At 49.3% G+C, this 19480-nt stretch overlaps 1 protein-coding gene across 13 annotated transcripts in view; it reads left to right on the top strand.

Moving 5' to 3' along the window:
* PHACTR4 (phosphatase and actin regulator 4) overlaps window positions 1-19480 on the top strand; it is a 53411-nt gene that overhangs the window by 14588 nt on the left and 19343 nt on the right. For 6 of the 13 annotated variants that reach the window (XM_038160596.1, XM_038160594.1, XM_038160601.1 and 3 more), the window contains exon 2: window positions 6076-6122. In XM_038160596.1, the coding sequence (XP_038016524.1) occupies window positions 6107-6122 (16 nt within the window). In that variant the 5' untranslated portion in view covers window positions 6076-6106. Of the gene's footprint in view, window positions 1-5; window positions 1917-5742; window positions 5820-6075; window positions 6123-7872; window positions 7989-8058; window positions 8372-12782; window positions 14911-14952; window positions 19209-19480 lie in introns of those variants that run through there. The other 7 variants (XM_038160600.1, XM_038160599.1, XM_038160605.1 and 4 more) reach the window with 7 other exon arrangements.

Genomic DNA, 19480 nt, shown 5'->3' on the forward strand with positions numbered 1-19480 from the left:
AAAGCTCATCCATTCCCACCCCCTGCCATGGCAGGGACACCTCCCACTGTCCCAGGTGCTCCAAGCCCCATCCAGCCTGGCCTTGGGCACTGCCAGGGATCCAGGGGCAGCCACATGAATCGAAATTCCCTGTGAGGTGTGGCACAAGAATGAGCTGTGGCATGAGCAGGTATTTGCAGACCACAAGGGAATTTTAATTTCACACAAGCCCCATTGTCCTGAAATCAGTTTTGCAGTAAGACACGAGGGAAATGTGCCAGTTCCAGAGCTGAAACCAGTGTGCTGCTGCTGGGGCTGGGATTTGAAACAGACTTTGTATGGTCTGTTTCAAGTAGAAGTGGGGAAGAACTTGCTGTGTTTGGTTTGTGAGATGAATAAAGTGTCCACGTGCTACTGTGGAGGCCTACATAAGGTGAAAGTTTCTAGGAAATGGAGTATTTCGAGTTTTAATTTGCATTTGAATTGCATTGCAGAAGAAGTTAATGGGGGAAACTGAGGCATGTGTAAACAAAGGGCCTTGTCCTGTCCAAGGCTCCCTGTCCCTGGAGGGGCTCAAGAACAGCTGGATGTGGCACTGTGCTCTGGTTGACAAGGTGGTGATTGGTCACAGGTTGGACCCAGTGATCCTGGAGATCTTTTCCAGCCTCAGAGATTCTTTGCTAGAGCAGTAAGGAAGCGGGGTCTGGAGTCCCACTCCAGTGTTCTGCACAGCAAGTCCCTAAGCACTTTAAGGTTTGCTTTTGCCCAGGTGTTGGAAAAAGCCGCTCACCTTCCCGTGGTGCTGCCCTGGAGGATGCAGCTCCCTTCCCTTTCCAGTTCCTCTCGGGTAACTTTATATTACTGTGCCACCCACAGGCAGCTCCTGAGCTCTGGAAAACATGTGCTGTTTGCATGGGGAGCCACTTATCCAATGTTCAATCTGTGACAAAAAGCCACTGGTTTCATTGACTGTAATATGAACTGTACTGAGGCTCTCAGTCCTGGTTATTCGAATTTTCTGTTTAAATGGCACATGGAGTTGTTATGCTAATGTCTGATTTCCCCACCTCTTCCACCCTTCCTTGTGCTGACCAGCTGCTGTGCTCCTGCTCAAGGCCATTGCTTCCAACGAGTGCAGAAATGCTTGCAGTGTTGGGATCCTTGGAAGAGAGGGAAAGTGCTGGGCTGCTAATTAGTGGTGCACCCCGTTAATTGGCATGTTGCCACATTAGGCTGCAGAACAACTGGGTTTAATCTGTGCAGTTTTACTGAGGAGGAATATTCTGATTTCCCTCCAACTGACCTCTCCACTGCGCAGTGTGTGATTAGTGCAGAACAAACTGGGTCAGCCGAGGCTGCTCAGAGGATTTTGAAACCAGCATTTGTAGTTCCAGCAATTTGCAGAAACCAGGAAATGATGTTCAAACCATATGAGCAAAGGGCATGAGCAAAACAAGACTTTTAGGTGGAGCTGGTTTGTTTTTAGATGGAGTCAGAAAAATACATGAGCTTTTTGGCATCCATTGACTTGAAAAGGGGCTTGTGCATCTCTTCCCCTTTGTACCACTCTATCCAACAAGAGGTTAATTATTCCTTTACACCTTGTAATCTGTACTGGGCCATTTGGCATGGTTGATCTATTTAGGCTTTTTAAGAATTTCCCTTGTAATACTTAAACTCCAGTTGTGCACCCGTGCTGTAATCTCTCCTTTGGGAGAATACTTTGGTGCTGTTGAGGTATTCTGCTTTGTAGAACAGAATTTTAATATTGTTTACCATGCTCCTAATCTCACTGCTGGCAGATAAAATGAGTTTCTTTAACCCTCCCCCTGAGGACCTGATGGAGCTTCATGGCCAACAGACCCGTGGCATTAGGTGGAGTTATCTCAGCTTTGCAAAAATCCGCTCATCTGTCTTCCTGGAAGGAGTAATTATTGGTGAGAGAATAAAACGTTGATTTTATTTTTGAAATTGCATTTATAAAGAGGAACCAGAGGAACCATATTTATAAAGAGGCAGCCAGATCCATGGGCTGGCTGGGGAGGGTTTGTAGTCTGGCCCTTGAGAAACATTTGCAGCTGGGGAGAGCCCTGATGGCTGGGATCAACCATTTGAGTGGAGTTTGGCAAATCAGGGAGGAAGACTCAGGACGTTCTCTGAGTGATGAAGCAGAGGCTGCTCTGTGCCTGGCTGCCATCTCCCAGCTGGCCTTATTCCTGGTGCCTGCTTTCTCTTGTGGTGGTGAGCTGTTGTGGGCAGCCTCAGCCCTTTGCTGGGCTCTCACCAGCTGGGAGCCCCCTGGGTGCTGCTGCAGCAATGTGGTTTTGAAAGTAGTGTAAAGCAAAGGGCTGAAGTGGCAATAATATAATATTTGTTTATTGGCTCTTGCTAGCACCATATTAGGTCAAAATGAATAATCATCTGGGAGTTGTCAGGTGAGCTTGTTTAATTTCATGGGTCATGGTCTATATTAATGCAGGACCATGTTCCTTAAGCTATGGGTGTGTGTTAACTCTTCCTTTCCCTCCAGCTGGTGGATATAGTTCCAAACAGCTATAAGAGCATCCTTTCTCTGCCTCACATGTGTTTTTTTCCAAGACAGCCTTGGGTTCTGTGTCTCATTACAGTAGAAGCCCTGTGGTAGCTGCCCAGCTGCTGTCGTGTCCCTCTCTGGAATGGTGATTTAGAGCTGAGCCAGCATGGAAACGTGTTTCCATGCCTAAGGCAAGCCTGCTGGCAGCCACTGTGGAGAAGTAATGTGCCACTTCTGCTTGGAAGAGTTGTCAGTTTTCTAGTTTAGTTGGGGAAAACAACCAGCATTGGCTTAGCTTGTAGCTGGACGTTTGGAAGTGTGCTGTAGTCTTTTGAAGGAAGCTGTTCACGTTACTGGAGGAGAGGAGCAGTGAGGACAGGGGTCCAGCTAATGAGCATCATTCTGAAGGAAGCTGAATGCTTAATATTCCAGAGGTCTGGGTAAGGATTGCTGAAAACGAGATGGTGAGGAGAGGGGGAAGCTGTAAAAGGGAATTCAGTAAAGCTCATGGATATGGATTGCCCAAGGCTGGAGCCCTGGGCGTGCGGCTTTGGGGCCATGGTGTGCAGCTGCGTGGTCCTGTCGAGGTCGTGTCATCCCCAGCCCACTCCTCTGGACATGCCTGGTGTGCATCTGGGTCAGCTTTGCCTGTTCCCAGAGCAGCTGCATCGCTGCTGGTGCGAGGAATGGGAGGAGATCCAAAATCTGGAATTGGGCCGGTTTGTGTTGCTGGGGGAGAACGGGACAGGGCTGAACACACGGGCACAGCTGGGAAAGACAGAATTCCCTGTGCACAGGGAGTGTGGTAAGACTGAAGAAACAGGGTACAGAACCCTCCAGCGCTGCTGTGGAACAGTCGTTTTCTATTGTGTGGGGATTAGCTGCCTAGCTGGAAAGAAGCCATCGCCTTTCTGCAGGAGTTCAGAGCCGGGTCAATGGAACAGGAATATATTCCTAGAGTGGTACAAAGAGCTGGGGAAAAAGCTGTAAAGTGTTTGAAGTCTCGAGGCAGACAAAGACGTGGTTCTGCTGCTGTGGTGGCCAGAGTAGCAGAGGGGCAGGGGAGAGTCCTGAGCTGTGCTGGCAACAGGGCTCCCAGGAGCAGGAATTCCACACAGCTGTCAGGCCCAGGGAATGTAGGGCACTCAGAGGACATGAATATTCAGAGGAGCTGTGGCATGTCATGCTAGAGGAAATGAAAAAGCCAAGTTTTCTCAGAAGTAGGTATCTGGGAAGCCTGTGACAGTAGGGGGTAAAAGCAAATTTCTGTTCCGTGGAGTGGGTTATCTCAAATATTATTCCAGAATACAGCTTTCCAGTTAGCAGCTCGTAGTTAATGTAGCTGGCAGCAGGATCTGCGCTGCTCAATCCATTTCTTTGGTGAGCAGTGCCTGTTCCTTAGTGCAGGCAGTGCTGCGGGAGTGTGGACTTTGCTCCTTCTCCCTCTACCCTGGCATCACCTTTTTCCCCAGTGTGCCTTTTATGCTTGTTCTGTCGATGACCAGATATTGTGGGTGTCGTGTTGTGCCAGAAGGATCCTCCAGCACAGACTGAGGCGCTGCCAGCTGTGCCGCGGGGTGGTGACAGATGTTTTGGGTGTGCACAGTGAGTGTCCAGCAGCGGCTGCTGCCAGCTTTGGTATTCCAGGCACAAATGTGCCCCTTGGAGTGCAGAGCTCAGCACAGCCTGTGCAGCAGTGCCCTTGAAAGGCAAATGAATCCCAGCTCCCGGGAGCGGTGGGAGCACTGCTGTCACTTGTGCTGAGGTTCAAGTAGGCCTTGAGGTGGTGGTTTCAGTTTCCCTTCTGCTCTCCTTTCCCAGAAGGGTGTGCTTCAAAGGGCAGGCAGGGATGGGGGTGGCTCTTCTGCCTTCAGTGATGGGCAGATGAAGGTCAGGCTCTGCACCTAGGGAGTAAGGGACAGGATGAGAGAAAACAGCCTCAAGTTGTGTCAGGCAGTTTTACGTTGGATATCAGGGAGAATTTCTTCAGCAAAAGGGTTGTCAAGCCATGGCACAGGCTGCTCGGAGCAGTGTCAGAGTCACCGTTCCTGGAAGCCTTCAAAAACGTGGGTGTGGCACTTGAGGACATGGGTTAGTGGTTGTCTTGGTTAATGGTTGGACTCCATCATCTCAGAGGGCTTTTCCAGCCTGAATGATGCTGTAGCTCATTCATTCCAGGTCTTGCCAGTGGTGTCCTTGATGCAACACGTGGATGCACCAAACCATGCATCCAAATGCCTGTGAAAGCTGTATTTTAACAGTGTTAGTGGATTAGACTGTAGGGATTGAGGGTGTTTCCTGAGCCACTTGAGGCTGTCAAAACCTTCTGATGTTCTTGATCCACTCGTTTGCTGCCCAGAAGCCTGTACAGGCACTTGTTCCCTTCTCTAAGCTGTGTAAAGCTGTGATCCCCAGTTATGTTTTGAGGGTTTAATGCCTCTGTTGAGGTGTTTCCCCCCTCCATTCTGAGAACATCGCTGCGATGGAATTTGAGCTGCATCAGGGAGAAGCAGCCTGGAGCATGGCTGATCCAGAGAAGCATTTCTCCCCACAGCTGAGCAAAGCAGAGCTGAGCAGCCCCAGTGGCAGAGCTTCCCTGGATGCTGTGTTGAGGCTGCCTCTGCTGACGCTGCAGCCCTGGGATGCTCTCGAGCGAGCTGAGCACGTGCTGCACGCTCAGCAAGCTGTCACGTGAAGATGACGAGCTGATGTGATGTTAAACTAAAGCCAGCAAACTGTGCTTTGCTGCTGGGACCAAAGGTGATGAGTTGGCCTGGGCTTCGTGAGGAAAAGGTTAGGCTGAATGGGCTGTGGGTGAAGGCTGGCTTCGACTCCTCAGCACGGGAACAGCCTGATTTTGTAGTTCTTCCCCAGTCACCCCATGCTGTTCCTGCTGACATGTCCAGTTGTGGTTGTCTAAGTTTGAACTGCAAGATTTTGAGGACAGAACCTCCCTTTTTCTAAAATACTGAGCCTGTTTTTACTGTGCTGCAGAATCTGTCAAAATCAAGACACATTGTGATTTCCCCAAACTTAGTTCCCCCGGCATCTCATTTCAGAACTTGCTCCAGAAAAAAAAAGCTTTTCTACTAAAATCCTGGTTCCTTTTTTTTTCGTGTTCCCCCCCCCGCCCCCCCAGTATGTTCAGAAGTGCCTTGATGCTGTGTGACATCTGAAATACTTCCTGTGCACGTGCTGTGCTGCCTTTGCTAGATAAGCAGTAGGCTGTTCCCTTTTACAGCAGGCATATCCCTTCCTGAAGAGGCAGATGTGGAATGTTCTCCCTGGGAACAAATATTGCTGCCCTGTAATTATGTCACCTTAATTTTGTTTCTCTTTTCTTTCCATCACAGCTTGTGTGTGATTAGAGGCTTCTGATGCCTCCAAAGAGGGGTGACAATGTCACACTCTTCCTAGTTTGGGGCAGGATTTCTGCTCTGGGTTCCCTCCACACTGGTGGTGTGCAGGCTGAGCAGAGCTGATAGAGAAATAAAACTAAATCTGAGCTTTGTTTACACTTGGAATTTTAATTTGTGTGTTGACTTTGTTTCCTGTTTTTGTAGGAATTTCTCTGGACACTAGAGTACAAGAGGAATGGAAGAGAACGCCGGTGAGTACAGCCTGAGGTGCCTCACCACAGGCTATGGACCTGACCTGTCCTCCTTGTTAAGCATCTTAAAGAACCTGATTACTTTAAACGTGGTGTCTTCATTTCAAGTGTAGAAGGTGATTAGAAAATAATAGTTTGGCAGATGCATCTGCTGCATTTGTACTGTGGTGTGGACCAGATCTGACTGAAGCTCTGTACATATGGAAGATCTTTTATGGAATCTCCCGTCTGTGAAACCTGGGATACTGGTCTCTTGGCTATCCCAAGTTCCTGAAGACAGGCAACCTCTCCTTTCTTAATAAGGAGGAGGCCAGAAGCAATGAGCTGATTTGAACAAGGCACATGGCAAGGCATAAAAGAGGATCAGCTTCTCGTTGTTCCTGTTGTTCTGTATTTATTCCTTTAGGCTGCTCTGTGTTGCAGAAGGTACAGGATTTTTAATTTTTTAAAATTAAAATTTAAATCTCTTGCTTTAGGCAGTGTGTAGTGCTTGCCCTGAAGCAATCAAATTCATTGCTGGTAGGTTTAACTGATGCAAGGATATGGTTGTAACTAAAACTCACAGATTTTTTTGCTTAGAGATTGCCTTGAAGAGCTCTTCCATCTGTTTGCCTAAAATGGCTACAAGAAAGGAGTTAAATGCCCATTTTTTCCCTGCCATTGACATGATATTTGCATGAAAGCTCTTGCCTGCCCCGTTGGAAACCAGTACCCACGCAGCATATCGGCCTCACATCTTCTGGACCGTGGTCCTGCAGTTGGTGATTCTAACTCATACACAATATTTCTAGGTTATTCTGTGCAGTCAGGTGATGCCATCCTGGAAGCTTTGGGAGTGGCTGTACTTGTCAGCAGGGCAGCGTGCTTGGTGAGGCAGATGAAGGCCAGGTTCTCATGCAGAGCTGGTGTGCTGGAGCCCAGTGGCCTGGTTAGATCATCTGCAAGCCAAGAGCTCCTGCGTGAATGTGCTTGTAGTCCTGGTGGCAAGAGCTGCTGTGCCCCTCTTTGTCGGGCTGTAAGGTGCACAATTAATCTGTGGTGATTGCTCTCCCTTCTGGTTTGCTCGTGGCGAACTAATTCCAAAAGATGACTCGTGGAGGAGTGGAAGGTGAGGTGAGCGTGGCACGGGCAGCTGAGGCTGGAGCAGTGCCCGTGGAGGTGGCAGCTCCTGGTCAGCCCTGGGACACAGCAGAGCAGAGCAGGGCCATTTCTCAGTCTCTGGAGCTTCAGTTACTGGGATGGCTTTGAGCAGCATCAAGGCCAGGCTGGATGAGGCTCTGGGCAACCTGGTCTGGTGGAAGGTGTCCCTGCCACGGCAGGGGGTGGAACAAGGTGTCCCTCCCATCCCAGCCATTCTGTGGTCAGTGAGCTCTCCTCATTCACCAGGACTTGGCCTGTGCTGGGACTGCCACCAGCCACCTCTGTTCCCACCACAAACCTTTGTGTCCCTTTGCAGGGGCAGCTGAACCCCATTTTTTGGCTAGATCAGTGAGACACAGGCCTGGAGCCTTCTGAGGTTTCTGAGAGTGCGTGTTTTGATGAGTGCTGGTGGCCTGGGGTGTGAAAAGCTGTATGTTCTCTTTGCATTTTGCCAGCTTTACTGAGTTACTCCCCCTTTCCCTCTGAACAGTTTGAGCGGTGCCAGTTTAGGATGGAGGATCTGTCCTGGATCTTTGCATGCACAGACACCCCCATGGCTGGTCACAGAGCTTCACCTCCTTAGTGCTGGAAGCCAAGAGCCCTGTATTAAACACAGAATAAAAAGATGGATCTTTTATTATAATTTCCTTGAAATTCCTTTGCTTTTATGGATATTTGTCCTCCAAGTGCTAAGCTCGGGACTACTGGGTTGATCCCGGAGGTGAGGTAAGATGGAGCTGAGCTGAAGTCCAAGTCCGTGCCCTTTGTTCCCTTCCAGCCTGGTGCTTTGTGTGCATTGCTGTCCTTCCCTGGTTGGATATTAACTGCACTCGCAGCGCTGCATGGCTGGCGCTTGTTTCAGCTGCTGTGCTTGGAATGGCCACTGGGAATGCACAGGGAAGTGTAAATCCTTTTGAGCTGCCAGCCTTCACCAGCCATGGGTGGGTGGGGGAGCCTTCCTTGGCTGACTGCCCTGGCTAATTAAAAATGAAATTTGCTGTTGTCTTCAGATTTTAATTCATGCTCTTCCCTGAGGACGAGTGGAAGCCAGGTCTCCAGGCAGCTGCAGTGAAGTTTCAGAGCTGTCCATACATGGTATTCTAGAACAGGTATGCAGCTTAAAATCTGCTCACAACCCTGCCTTGAGTTGAGGGTAGAGAAGAATACACAGAAACTTCTGGCCAGCTGTGGGACATGGCCCTGGGAAGTGATGGTAGGTTGGGCTGCCACAGGTGGCCTTAAATGGAACGAGGATGGGTTTGGATTGGATATTAGGAAAAATTCTTCCCTGTGAGGGTGGCGAGGGACTGGAATGGATTTCTCAGAGGAGCTGTGGCTGGCCCATCCCTGGCAGTATTTCAGGCCAGTTGGGAGGGGGCTTGGAGCAATCTGGTGTGCTGGAAGGTGTCCCTGCCATGGCATAGGGTGGAATTGGATGAGCTTTGAGGTCCCTTCCAACCCAAACCATTCGAGATGGCTGAGGTTCTGAAGTGGGGAGCCTGCACTGTTCTGTGAGGAGAGGAGATGAGAGGTGGTGCAGGTGTTGGTGCAGCTCTGGAGGGACAGGGCTGCCCTGGAGAAGCCAGTGGTGTCAGTGGGAGGATGGAGATTAGGAAGGGGAACAAATGAAATCTAAATATACGTGTGCTGCCAGGCCAAGCTTCCTCAAGCTCCCACCTACACAACTGATCTGTTGAAGGGAAATGTCTCTGGAATACCTTTCCCTTCTTCAGATCCTTCCTATGGCACAGCTGAAGAATCACACTCTATTTTTGGAGCCTGTTTTTGCTGTTCATCTGCCTGTCACTACCCAAGCTCCCTCCCAAAGACCACTCGCTCACCTTACCATGATCTGAGCTAGGTTTGGAGCTTTTTCTTTGTCAAGGGATTGTGTTCTATCTGGTATTTCATCTCTCTGTAAGTCTGGGAGATCTAAAAAGCAACAGATTGACGTGGAAGCTTTGTGCTTGGCAGGGGAAGTCTCACCTTGTTGCTCGTGGTTCCTTGAAAGCTCTGCTGCCGTGTTGGATCAGCCTGAGGTGGAAGCAGACCTGCAGTTCACTGGGCCAGTAATGAGCAATCATTAATGAACAGCTTCAGAGGGAGCATGGAATGCCTTCTCGTGGAAAGTGTTTGCTCTTGGGTCCTTTGACCTCCTGTACTGTGCACTGTTGACAGTTTCTGCCTATGCTTACACGCTTCTGCAGGTCTTCAGATACGAACTTTTTAGTCCCTAAAAGGTCTAAATCTCTGTGGGGCAACTGTGAAACATTTGAGGAAATTAGTGAAGTAGCCTTTGCGCCCACAGGCTGTTACCCAAAGCTGCTTTTTCAGAAAGCTCATGAAATACTAAGTTTATGGATGCTTTAAGAATCTTCTGCAGCTACTGCTTTATGAAAGTCCATGCTGACTTTCATCCTCTTTGACTTTCATCCTCTTTATCTCCTGCTGTGCTACTTTTTTCCCAATTTTTTTCCTCCTAAAAATAGGAAATACTCTTCAAGTCCTTCACCTTTGTGCAAACAAAGAAGTAATTTGTTTTAGCATCTAAGCTGACGCCTGAGTTACGTGCCTCAGAAAGAAACCAGTGTGATATGAATTTGCTGCTTCTGGAGACTTGGATTCCAAATACAGTCTGAGTAGAGGGAAGAGCTGAACACATGAATACTTGGTTCTTACCCCATCAGCTCTGCTGCTTTTTTCCAGCAGGATGCATGGCTGGCTGCCTGATCCCCACCTTCATCCCCAGAAATCAGAGCTGTAGCCTCAGATGCTCAGAGACTCCAAACCCTTATTATGGAATCACTGAATGGTTTGGGCTGGGAGGGCCATGGGCGCACACCTTCCCCTGTCCCAGGCTGCTCCCAGCCCTGCCAGCCTGGCCCCGGACACTGCAGGGATGCAGCGGCAGCCCCAGCTGCTCTGGGCACCTGTGCCAGGGCTCTCCACCCTCACAGGGAAGGATTCCTTCCCAATATCCCATCCAGCCCTGCCCTCTGGCAGCGGGAAGCCATTCCCCTTGTCCTGCCGTTCCCGGTGCGCCGTTCCCGTCCCGGTCCCGCTCCAGCCCCGCAGGGTCCGGGGGCCGCAGTGCTGCGCTGTGGCCGCCAGAGGGCGCGCGGGACCGGCCCAAGGCGGACACGGGGACAGGACACGGGACAGGGGGACAGGACAGGGGGACAGGGCGGGACAGGGGGACAGGGCGGGGAGCGGCTTCCCGCTGCCAGGGACAGGGTTGGGTGCGATGTTGGCAAGGAATCCTTCCCTGTGGGGCAGGGGAGGCGCTGGCACAGGCTGTCCAGAGCAGCTGAGGCTGCCCCATCCCTGCCGTGCTCAGCCCCTCCAGGCTGAGCAGGGCTTGGAGCAGCCTGGGGTAGTGGACTGTGGCAGGGAGTGGAACGAGATGAGTTTGGAGGTCCCTTTCAACTCAAACCATTCTAGAATTTTGTGAATTGCATTTCTGTAGGAGATTTTCCCCCCTGCCCTCCCTCCCCTTTTTTCGGAGGTAGCAGAGGCAAACCGTGTTCAGGCAAGCAGTGGACATTGTGGACATCGGCTTTCATAGGCAGTGCAGCAGGGAGTGATTTGGCACCGTGTTGGGCTCAGTGCCAGCACAACAACACTGGCCTAATTGGTACAGCACAGCCCTCCACTGCATTTGAAAGGTAGAATTTAATAGTGTTCTGCACTCCATGAGAAAATCCCCTATAAAAACACATCCCGGTTCCTGCGCTCTGTTCCCCCGCACGGTCGGAAGCAGCTCTGTGTGCGGTTTGCTTTGTGTGCTTTCCCTTTCCTTCCCCAGCCCCACTGCACTGAGGGACTCGTTTCCAAGGCGAGGTGAGCAGCAAGTCATGGCTTGGCAAGGAAAATCATCCTGGAAGCTCTGTGGTGATCCTGGCTGGCCGATCAACCCCCTCTCCCCGGGAAGGCAGAGTTAGGCAGGGATCTGGGGCTGAACCTTGATCTTTGAGAGGACTGTAACCAGCCTTTGTCATGTTTTTTGTTGAAATTAAACCAAAATGATGAGAAAGCCTGCCCTTCTCCCCTCCAGCTCTTTGGTCTTAACATTAACTCTTGGAAACTGAAGTGGTGATTAGTAAAATAAACAGGGTCCCTCCCTGCAGGGAAGGCAGGGGTTTGTTCTGCCCAAGCATTGTAGGTTGCAGGGCTTAAATTACATTTTGCTTTGGGAGAGGAAAAGAAAATCTCTCCAAGTAATTAACTTAAGATGCTGACGCTAATGAAGGGGCTTTCAAGGCTGGGACTGGTGGGGGGGTGATGGGAATCCCCTGCTGAATCAATGACATTAGGGCTGTAGGAGTGATTCCGCAATTATTAGGCTGAAATTGTGTTGAACATGAAGTTAATCCTGTTATCTCTCAGATACTGAGCAAACTGAGTGCTCTGGATAACTCTAATGGGATTATGTGTGTCAGGCTGGCACCCTTGCCCTGTTCAGGGCTTTTTCTTGTGTTCCTTTTCAGGATGCAGTATTGATCAGGCTTCCTAGAGGCAGCGTTGGAGGTGGTGTCTGGGCCAGTGTGTTGCAGAGTGCTGGGTTGTTTTTGTTTAATGAGTTTGACAATGAACACCCTGTTTCCTCCTGAAGCCATTCACTCCTCCACAGCAAGGATCCCTTAAGCCCATCCCTAAACAGATGTTTAGGAAAAGAACTGAAGAACAAGGACAGGTTTAAAAGGAGACTTCCCTGTGTCACACCTTCCTGGCATCTGGGATCTGCCATTGAGTGAGATGATGTCATTCTGCGATGGAGACTACTCTGGGCCATCATATTTGCAGAGAATAATTAGTTCTGGCTTGAAAATCTCATTTTGCACCCATGGTAGCCTGTGGTGATTGCTCTAAACACAAGTGGGGTGGGGTGCTTAAAAGGGATAATCTCTAGCTTGGTTTGAGGCAGTGGGATAAACTGCAAGGTAACCATTGTCAGGAAAACCCAGGAACCAAAATGATCCTGGAAGGAGGGCAGAAGAGCCATGGTGCACGTTCAGTAATGGCTGTGGCCATGGCAGCCAGGCTGTTTTCCTGTTGGGCACACACCTCCAGGCTGTGCTGGCCTGAGTGTGCAGGGTTTGGATGAGCTGGACTGGTGTTGGTGCCATCACTGCCAGGGCAAGCTCCAGCAGTGGCTGCAGCACCACAAACCACAGGGGCTGGAGAGGACCACGAACAGTGGAGAGGTGAAGTCCTACACCCCAGTGAGAGCTAGAATTTGGGTTTCAAAGCCATGGCAAATGTTTTTCTCTGCTCGTTTACCACTAAACCAGGCCTCTTGGTTTTGGCATCATCAGAGTATAGAAGTGATACTTATAACACCCACTAAATGAGCAGATGTTTTTGTGCCAAACCAGAAATCTCCATAAATACGGGAAAGTTCTGTTATTAAAGGATAAGTCAGCTTTTCGTTTCCAAGCTTTGATTCTCTCTCTTTTTTTTTTTTTTTTTTTTTTTTTTTTTGTTTTGTTTTGTTTTGTTTTTTTAAGGGCTGATCTTGTTAAGAACTGCAGATCTTTTGGTGAGGTTTTATTTTTATTCTTCTCTGTTCCCTTGAGGAAGGTGAGAATTGTTTTGGAAGATCCAAGGAGCTCATTTACTGCAGGAGCAGCCTTCAGGGTTGCTAATGACAAAGTGTCTGGGCTGTCTCAAAGAAGGCACCCAGAGGATGTGGGGGCTGGTATAGCCGAGGGGCCACCCGGGATTTTGGACCAGTTTAAGTGCCCAGAGGCCAGCCAGCCCTGCTGTTGATAAGGTGACAGGTTTGGATGGCATTGCAGTAGCTTGTAATTCCAGGGACTCGGGGGATAATTCTCACAGCAAAGGAGTCAGCACCTTCCACAAGCTTTTTGAGATGGGAATTCAGCACAAGAGGAAATCCCTGATTTCAAACCCAAAGTGCACAGAGAAACAGTTTAATATTTGTGTTTATACACCATAATTTTTGTGTACCCCTCTGCTGCTGGTGCTCTGCAGACACAGGGTGAAGGGAATGAGGTGAAATGAGGAATCAGGGAATGTGTGATGGGTTGTTCCTGCAAGAGAGGGGAGCAACTCAGGGAGAAGTAGCTTCCTACGAGGTTAGGATTAGCTGTACCTTCAGAACTGTTGGTGTTATCTCATCTCTTGACGTTTCCTTTAATTATATGGAAGGACCTTGACACTGTAAACAATTCCCATGGCATTGTCCCTGCACTCATGTGAGCCAGTGTGATGCATAAACAGCGTTGGCTTTGGGGGACCCAAGGTCTGTATGGCTTGGGACACAATCATCCTGTCTGATTTTGGTGCCTTCTTCCTGGATGGCTCTGGGTGCCCGTGGCTGCCACCACCTTGTTTTCCCAAGTTCTCTTGGTACTGGCAGAAAATGGGAGCGTCTGGGATTGGGATTTCAGGATAGGGCTGAGGGGGCAGGTGGAGTGCTCTCATTTTGTTTTCAGCTCCTTTGGGCCTCTGTAATTATCTCCCCAGTTCCAAAGGGAGGAAGGGGATGTTACACAGCGCTGCTGAATTCACATCAGCAGCAATGTTTTACTCGTGTTTCCATCTTCAGCCCGGCTGCTGCTCAGAGATACCTTGGTGGTTGAGCAAGGGTCAGCATTTGGAGGGGAGGTTCACTCTTGTCTGGGCGTGCCCCGAGGTCTGGCTGTGCCACTGTTTAGGGTGGCCCATGGCAGATCTGTGGAACATAATTTGGGCAGATGCACTTCCTAAGCGTTATCTTGTTCCTTAAATAGAGAATAAAGCTTGTATCAACATGAATCACAGAGTTGATAAACTGGAATGGTTCCTCTTGGAGTTGTCTTCTTCTATTGGGCAAATATTTATCCACGTTGTTTCCAAAGGCATATTTGTGCAATAGAAGGAGGTCAGACCTGTAATTACCTGTTAGGTTTACTCTGGCAGAAATGGCTTGTAAAAACACAGTACAATTGAAAGGAAGCTTTCAAACCTTCTCTCTCTGTGTGAACCTAAAGCTGTGGTTTAAAATTTCAAATGTTGTGAGAGTTTTCAGTTGCAAGGGTACAAAAAGTATTTTCCTTGCTGAATTTAAGCGCCCCAAGTGAAACTGATCCACCCTTTCTTTTAGTTCCTGAACTGTGGTGGGGAATTTGGGTTTCTCTTCCAACTGTATCTGCGGGCAATGATCAGAAGCTGAGGTTGTGTGCCAGACTTGCCTTGCATTTTAATCAGGAGCTCCTCGCCTAGTCAATAATTAAAGCAGAGCAGGTGCAGAAAGTTGGGTGTTCCCCAAAAACTAAACCAAGGCGCTTTTGTAAGCTTCCCTGAGCAGAGCCAGGCAAGCGAGGGGTGGTGGGATGCCCTGGCACTGCCTGGCTTGTGCAGTAATTTGGAAAAAATGTAACTTCAGACTGGAGAGCTGGAGGTGTTGAAGGATAATTTGGATTATTGGTGCGGTGCCGCTGCTGCAAGCCCGTTGGGTTGGCAGAGCAAAGGTGTTTGCTGCAGTTTCAGCTTTGGGTATGACGAGCAAGTCCTTTACTGAGATTTTTGTGAAACGTTTAAAAGAGGAAACAACTTTTACAGAGGAATCTTGCTGCCTTTCTTTCCAGTTACTGTGTGGGCAGAGAGGCTTGCAGCTGAAGTTTGACATCTTGAAGGATTAGAGGTAGGAAGAGAAATTTGGCATCATGAGCCTGTGGACCTTGACCTATACACTGAAGACTAACTTAGAGTTTAATATAGTCCTACCTCTTAGAGTTAATTGCAATTTAATTTGAATTTAGAGGTTTCATATTTACTGATACTTTTGCTGTTAGCTTTTGTTGTTAGCTTGCAGTGTCGTGCAAAACAGAGTTTGTCCCATTGGTTTTATAAGTGGCATAGATGTTCTTACTCTGCTGAAGGGCTGTCTGTGTTGGATAATGTCTGCACAGAGCTGTAAGTCTTAAGAGTTAGGTTTGTCCTGTAAGGCTGTTTGTGATGGATGTGACTGTGCAGCAGCCACTCTCTGGGGAAGAGCACTGTGTGCTCTGGTGGGCCAACTCTAAAAACTTGTGCTGGGCAGTGCTTTGGAAGGAGGGGAATATATTTTGATTTTCTTCATCCCCATGTTTTTAAATGGGGGGCCTCAGGTGATGTCAGTTTATACATTTTTCTCTGAGTATCTTGAGTTTTTACTGCAGGAGAGGGTTAAACAAGAGTTAAGCTGAATGCCATTCCTGTTTCTTCTCTAAACAATGCAATAATTAATGTAATTTTCTTCTCCGTGTTTTTGCTTAATGCCTTCCTAATAATGTAGCTGGAAGTGGCAGATGGGTACCCTGCCTCTTAATGCCTCCCTGTTGGGAACACGCTGATGCTTTGCTGGAATGCATCCTATATGTGTGCTTCCTTTGGCTTCTGACCAGGCTTTCTTTTAATGCTGCTTCAAGGTGCTCCAAAAAGTTGTTCATCAGCTTTGGAGTTTCCCTTGCCTCGAGATGGCAAAGCCATGAATCACCATAGTGATCAAATTAGGGTTAGTCAAGTTAGCCAAGATGTGACTGAATCTTTAATTTTGTCAAGATGACATTCCTCAGCATTCCCTCACTAGTAAACAAGAAAATGCTTGGCCTGTGTTGTAATTGCAGGGAGTGGTGAGGAGACATTGGTGAGGCTTTTCCAGTACTGGCTAAAGCTTACTTCCAATGGAAGTTGTATTTCCCCTGGAAAACAAGGCTGGGGGGTATTTTTGCTTTAAGCTCCTCTGGGCTCAAAGCCCAGTTTAGTTGACAATTTTTTGAGCCCATTCCTTGTGCTCCAGCCGCCTGCTGTGACCGCAGGGCTTTCCAGGAGCGTGGCCTCACCTTCCCAGAGGTGGGGCTGGAAGTGCTGTCAGTCGGCTCCTTGGCACAGGCTCCTCTTCCTCCAGCTGTGCTCCATCGTGGTGAACATCTGGGCTGCTGTGGGCCATGGCATGCTGTCCTTCCCTGGCGCAGGCACATGGGTGGTGGCACCACGTCCCTGACGTGCTGGACCTGCTGCTCTCCGCTGTCTGAGGTGGAGCCCCGTGCTGACTAACTGTGGGGACACAGGGACTGGAATGCTCTGGGAAATAGGAGTTTCCCTCTTGGAAATGTCACAGGAAGCATGAAGGAAGTCATGTGGTGTAGGAGCAGTTAGCTCTCATTTGTCTCATCAGAACCATCAAAGTCTGCAGGACGCAAACAATGTGATGCCAACTGCCTTATAAATAACCCATTTTCCACTTCCACACGGGCTTTTCATTGCATGTCAGGGGAAAGGAAGAGCGTCACGTTGTGCTCATTTGTCCAGAGTGCCTCCCTGCCTGTTGCCCCTGCTCTGCTGCCCTCGCTCAGAAGGGTTTATCTCTCTGGGCAGACACAGCTCTTATGTGAATGTGTAAGATTTTCTCATTTTCTTGTTCTTCCAAAGCTGAAAACAAAAACTGTGGTGAAACCAAGCTGATTAGAGGGCTGGAGCTCCTCTCCTGAGAGGAAAGGTTGAGGGAGCTGGGGTTGCTCAGCCTGGAGGAGAGAAGCTCTGGGGTGACCTAATTGTGGCTTCCCAGTAGCTGAAAGGAGCCGGCAGGAAAGGTGGAGAGAGACCATTCGCAAGGGCCTGGAGTGGCAGGACAAGGGGGGATGGCTTCAGAATGACAGAGGAGGGTTAGATGGGATATCGGGGAGAAATTCTTCCCGGTGGGAGTGGTGAGGGAGTGGAATGGATTTCCCAGAGCAGCTGGCTGCCTCTCCCTGGAAGTGTTCCAGGCCAGGTTGGACGGGGCTTGGAGTAACCTGGGGTCGTGGAAGGTGTCCCTGCTCATGGCAGGGGGTGAAATGAGATGGGCTTCAAGGTCCCTTCCAACCCCAGCCATTCCATGATTCAATGAAACACATCCAGACTCGTGGTCTGCCCTTTTTCTCCTCCCTGTCAGCCCTCCAGGTGAGGTGGTCCCTGCATGAGGATTTCAGTGGGTGCATCCCCGGCAGTGAGAGAGCCTTAAAGGCCCTGTGGCTCCTGCTGGCTCTCTGGTGATGAGCTCTGGAGGAAAACGCCCAGTATCACTGGTTTTAAATAGCTCCATCGGCAGGGATGGGATAATGCTGGAGTCCTTTTTAATGTTCCTGTGGCTGAATCATGGAGCACAAATGCCTGAGTCACCCTGGGTGAATGCAGCATTTCACGTCGGTGTGAACCGAAATGTGAACAGCACTGCCTTTATTAGAGGAGTTAATACTGGGCTCATGGCTTTCATTAGCTTTTAAAATGAAACAATACAGAAGAGTTCCTTTTACAATGTATATAAACAGATTATTAACATGGAAATGCCAGAGGTTTAATGGGATGCTGGGCTGGATGGAGAGGAAGTGAAACTTCAGAAGAAGGCCATGTACCCCATGTTTGAGTGTTTGCTGCCTGTTTTTTTTATTTCAGCCATCTGCCTTTCCTTAAATCACATAAAATTTTCATGTAACTGGCATTTCTTCTTTACTATATTTTAAAAGGAAATGCTGAAGGGACAATCAGCTGTTTCCCATTTTGCTCTCCCTTAGAAAGCTCTTTGCTATTCCAGCTTTTTCACCTTAAAAAAAGTCATCACCTGTCCCTGAGGAGTAAAACAGTTGCTCCCAGCTGCACCAGCCCAAATCAACAATCTTGGATCTGGTTGTTTTGCAGAATAGAAGATGTTCTGATTGGGATTGCTGCCTGGGTAGTATTCAGTCATACTGAAGTTCTCCTCTTGCTGGCCCAACAAGGACACAGAGCACTGCAGCAAATCCTGTTGGTTAAAACTTCTCCTACACTGGGGAAAAACCAACCTAGATGTGCTCCATGGGGTCAGGTTCCTGATTTTACTCCCTTTTATGCTGCAGCAAATTCCTGTACATTTTTGAAAATTGCTTTTCCTTTTTCCTGAGCTAAGATTAAGCTTCCAGATGCTTGAAGATTTTCCTCCTTCTCTGTTGTAGGGTGTACAGAGAAAACCAGCTGTAGGTTCACAGAAGTCCTAACCCAAATTATAATGATAAATTAAGGAATCCAAATGGACATATTTACACTTTGGAGATCTTGTATTGTGAGGCAGATGGCTGAGGGGGATGTTTGTTACCTTAACCATCAAGCTGTGACACATGAATGGGAACTAAACTTTTTCTTTCCTTGTTACATTTAAATTTTCCATTGTTAAATTTAAATTACACGAGAAGACACGCTTCCTGGTAACTTTAGTGGAGAGGGGAATTGCATGAAATTGTATTTTTATATTTGACTAGATGCATATCAGCCCAGGCTGTCCTTGAAATTCCCTTTGCTCGGGGGTAATGCATCTCCCACAGCACCTGGAGAGCGGCTGTCTCATCCCTGGCTGCCGTAGTTTGTGTTCAGCTGGCACAGGTAGGCTGTAAATTCCTTCGTCCCATCTTGGGAGGCGCAGCCCCTTGGTGTGTTGCTGTGCACGGATTCCCCAAGCCCGTCTGAGAGGAGCCCTCTGCTCTCCTTCTCCTCGCTCCCAGGTCTCTCTCCTTGCTGAACTGGACGCGGCAAGGAGCGAGGGGTGTTGATGATTTGGATTGTGCAGCTCAGTGGCTGGATCCTGGCTGGCTGTCTCCTCCCCTTCCTGAGCTTCGCCCTAGCCAGCTCGGCTCTGGAATGACAGGCATTCCTGCGTGAAGGGAGCTGGCACGGACACTTATTTATGAGAATCAAGTGCCAGCCATGGGGCAGGGGGCGAGCAGGACCTGTGCGGGACCACCGGGCGCCGGAGCCGTGGCCTGAGAGCTGGGCAGCCTCCCTGGCCAGCCCTTTCCTCATCCCGAGCGTGGATTTACCGTTCTGAAGGGCTGAAGTGTTCTCAGCGCAGACTTTTCCTCTGTTCTCCTCCCACCTCCTCCGGAGAGGGCTCTGAACAGAGCCTCATGGGGCAGCCGCACGTCTCGAGAGCGGTCAATCCAGGCGCTCCAGGTGAGTAACGCAGGGCAGGGGCGGCCGCGGAGCTGTGGCTGCAGCAGGCCAGCCCTGCAGGTGAAGTGGAGCAGCTGGGAGCAGTGCAGCTTGTGTAACCCAGCTGGGCAGAGAAATAACTCCATTTCCTTCCTTTCTCCTACTGCTTTCACATGCAATCACTGTGCACCGTGGTCTCTGGTCTTCAGACGGGCTCCAAGCTGCTGTTCTAAGGGACAGCCTCTGGCTGGCATGGATTCAGGGATCCTACCTTTTGCAAAGCACTTGGACAG

The sequence above is a fragment of the Motacilla alba genome, chromosome 23 (genome assembly GCF_015832195.1).
Source record: "Motacilla alba alba isolate MOTALB_02 chromosome 23, Motacilla_alba_V1.0_pri, whole genome shotgun sequence".
NCBI classification, from domain to species: Eukaryota; Metazoa; Chordata; class Aves; order Passeriformes; family Motacillidae; genus Motacilla; species Motacilla alba.